At 34.5% G+C, this 1,807-nt stretch overlaps 1 protein-coding gene across 1 annotated transcript; it reads left to right on the forward strand.

Annotated features, from left to right (window-relative positions):
* Positions 1–226: 226 nt before the first annotated feature.
* Positions 227–1,451, forward strand: LOC109592161 (sushi domain-containing protein 2-like; the record flags this gene model as incomplete). The annotated part of the gene is made up of 3 exons (XM_020007694.1): positions 227–267; positions 603–737; positions 993–1,451. Coding segments are annotated over 3 exons (635 nt in total), but the record flags the coding sequence as incomplete, so codon positions are not given.
* Between the last annotated feature and the right edge of the window lie 356 nt (positions 1,452–1,807).

The following is a 1,807-nucleotide window of genomic DNA, read 5'->3' on the forward strand; positions in this document are numbered from 1 at the left end:
ATCCTTCACGGAATAACTGTGCCATAGCAGTAGTAACAAGGTCACAGCACGGGCTTGAGTGCTGCTACGATACTTTAGGATCTTTAGTGGTTGACACTGTTGCTTCTGGTAGCTATCATTATTATCACTCATTGTTTTATCCTGAGCAACATTTGGTCAGTGATAGTAGACCGTTTGAAGATTGTTGTGTTGAGAGTGATAATTGTGTGTTGTATTATAAATACAGACCATCCTCTAATTGTGAAGGATATCTACCACTTACTTCAGGTAAGGGAGAGAGGAGTGTGGGAGAGAAAGGGAGGGAGAGAGAGGGGGGAGAGAGAGAGGGTGATCATGTTTGTTTCTGGAAACTTTTGAGGGTTTAAATTTGCATGGATGATCTGCCCAAATTATGCATTAAAATTTTAATTATTTTTGTTTGAGTTCTGCATTTTGTTTGACAACTATAAAACCAACTATACAACCAGCAAATATATATATATATATATATATATATATATATATATATATATATATATATATTATATACTGTATTAATAATTTCTATTTATACAAGCACATGTACATGTATATTATTTCTCATCCTCCTTTCTTCCTGTTAGGGTTCATATGGGGTGACCCTCACTTTGAGACGTTTGATGGAAGCACGTTCACATTCAATGGAGTCGGTGAATATCAGTTGATACAATCATCAGTACATGAACTTAATGTACAAATAAGACTGCAAGCATATATAGGTAAGAACATAAGACATGTACATGTACATGTACTTGTATGTATTGTATAAATTTACATGTAGCAGCTCATTTTTGTGTTAAAATGTTTTAGTTATAATGCACTTTTTTATTTATTTATCTACATGTATTTGTTTGTTTGTTTATTTATTTATTTATTTATCTATTTGTTTGTTTGTTTATTTATTTATTTATTATTCATAAAACATATACAGAGTGAATTCTAGCCAATCTTTTTTAAATAATAATTATTCATAGGTAATGCGACTGTATTAACAGCTGTTGCTATTAAGAGTGCTAGCTCTCAGCTGGTCCAGTTTGAACTAAACTCTCTCGGCTCTTTTGTACTTTACATTGGAAACTCAGAGCACAGGGACATCCCACGGGATGGGGAGTACCTCGTTGTCACGGAAACAGGAACATACAATAACGCCCACCTCTCATCAGCCAACCCCGCCCACATTAATAATGTCTACATACTAAACAGTGGTGACTCTATGATTGTTAGTACCGGGTCTGGAGCTGTTTTAAATATTGGGAAGCAAGAGGGATTTTTGTACATGGGAGTCGAGCTGGGTCCTGAATTTTCTGGTACCACAGGGGGTCTGTTGGGGTCTAATGACGGTGTTAATAATAATGATTATCTGCTACGCAATGAAAGTGTCCTGAGTTATGACCTGACTGAAGAACAGGTGTACTATAACTTTGGATTAGAATGTAAGAAGGATATTAATTTACTGCATGTGTACATTAGAATGTGTATATACATGTTTTTATGTTGTGTAGAAAGTTTGAACTCATTCTGATCAAATTTAGATTTTTTACAAATTTTTAAAGTTGCTTCAAAATCAGGCCAAAGTCCCTGTACTATAGTACAGGGTCTCAGGCCAAATTTTGCCAAAATTGAAAAGTAGAGAATTCTTCATTTTATAATATACCCTAATACATATACATGTTCTTATGTTGTGTAGAAAGTTTGAACTCATTCCGATACAAATTGGATTTTTTACGAATTTTTAAAGTTGCTTCAAATTGGGCCAAAGTCCCTGCATTAGTACATGGTCTCGGGCTAA

Source organism: Amphimedon queenslandica, unplaced genomic scaffold (assembly GCF_000090795.2).
Source record: "Amphimedon queenslandica unplaced genomic scaffold, v1.1 AMPQUscaffold_6117_Cont21921, whole genome shotgun sequence".
Taxonomy (NCBI): Eukaryota; Metazoa; Porifera; class Demospongiae; order Haplosclerida; family Niphatidae; genus Amphimedon; species Amphimedon queenslandica.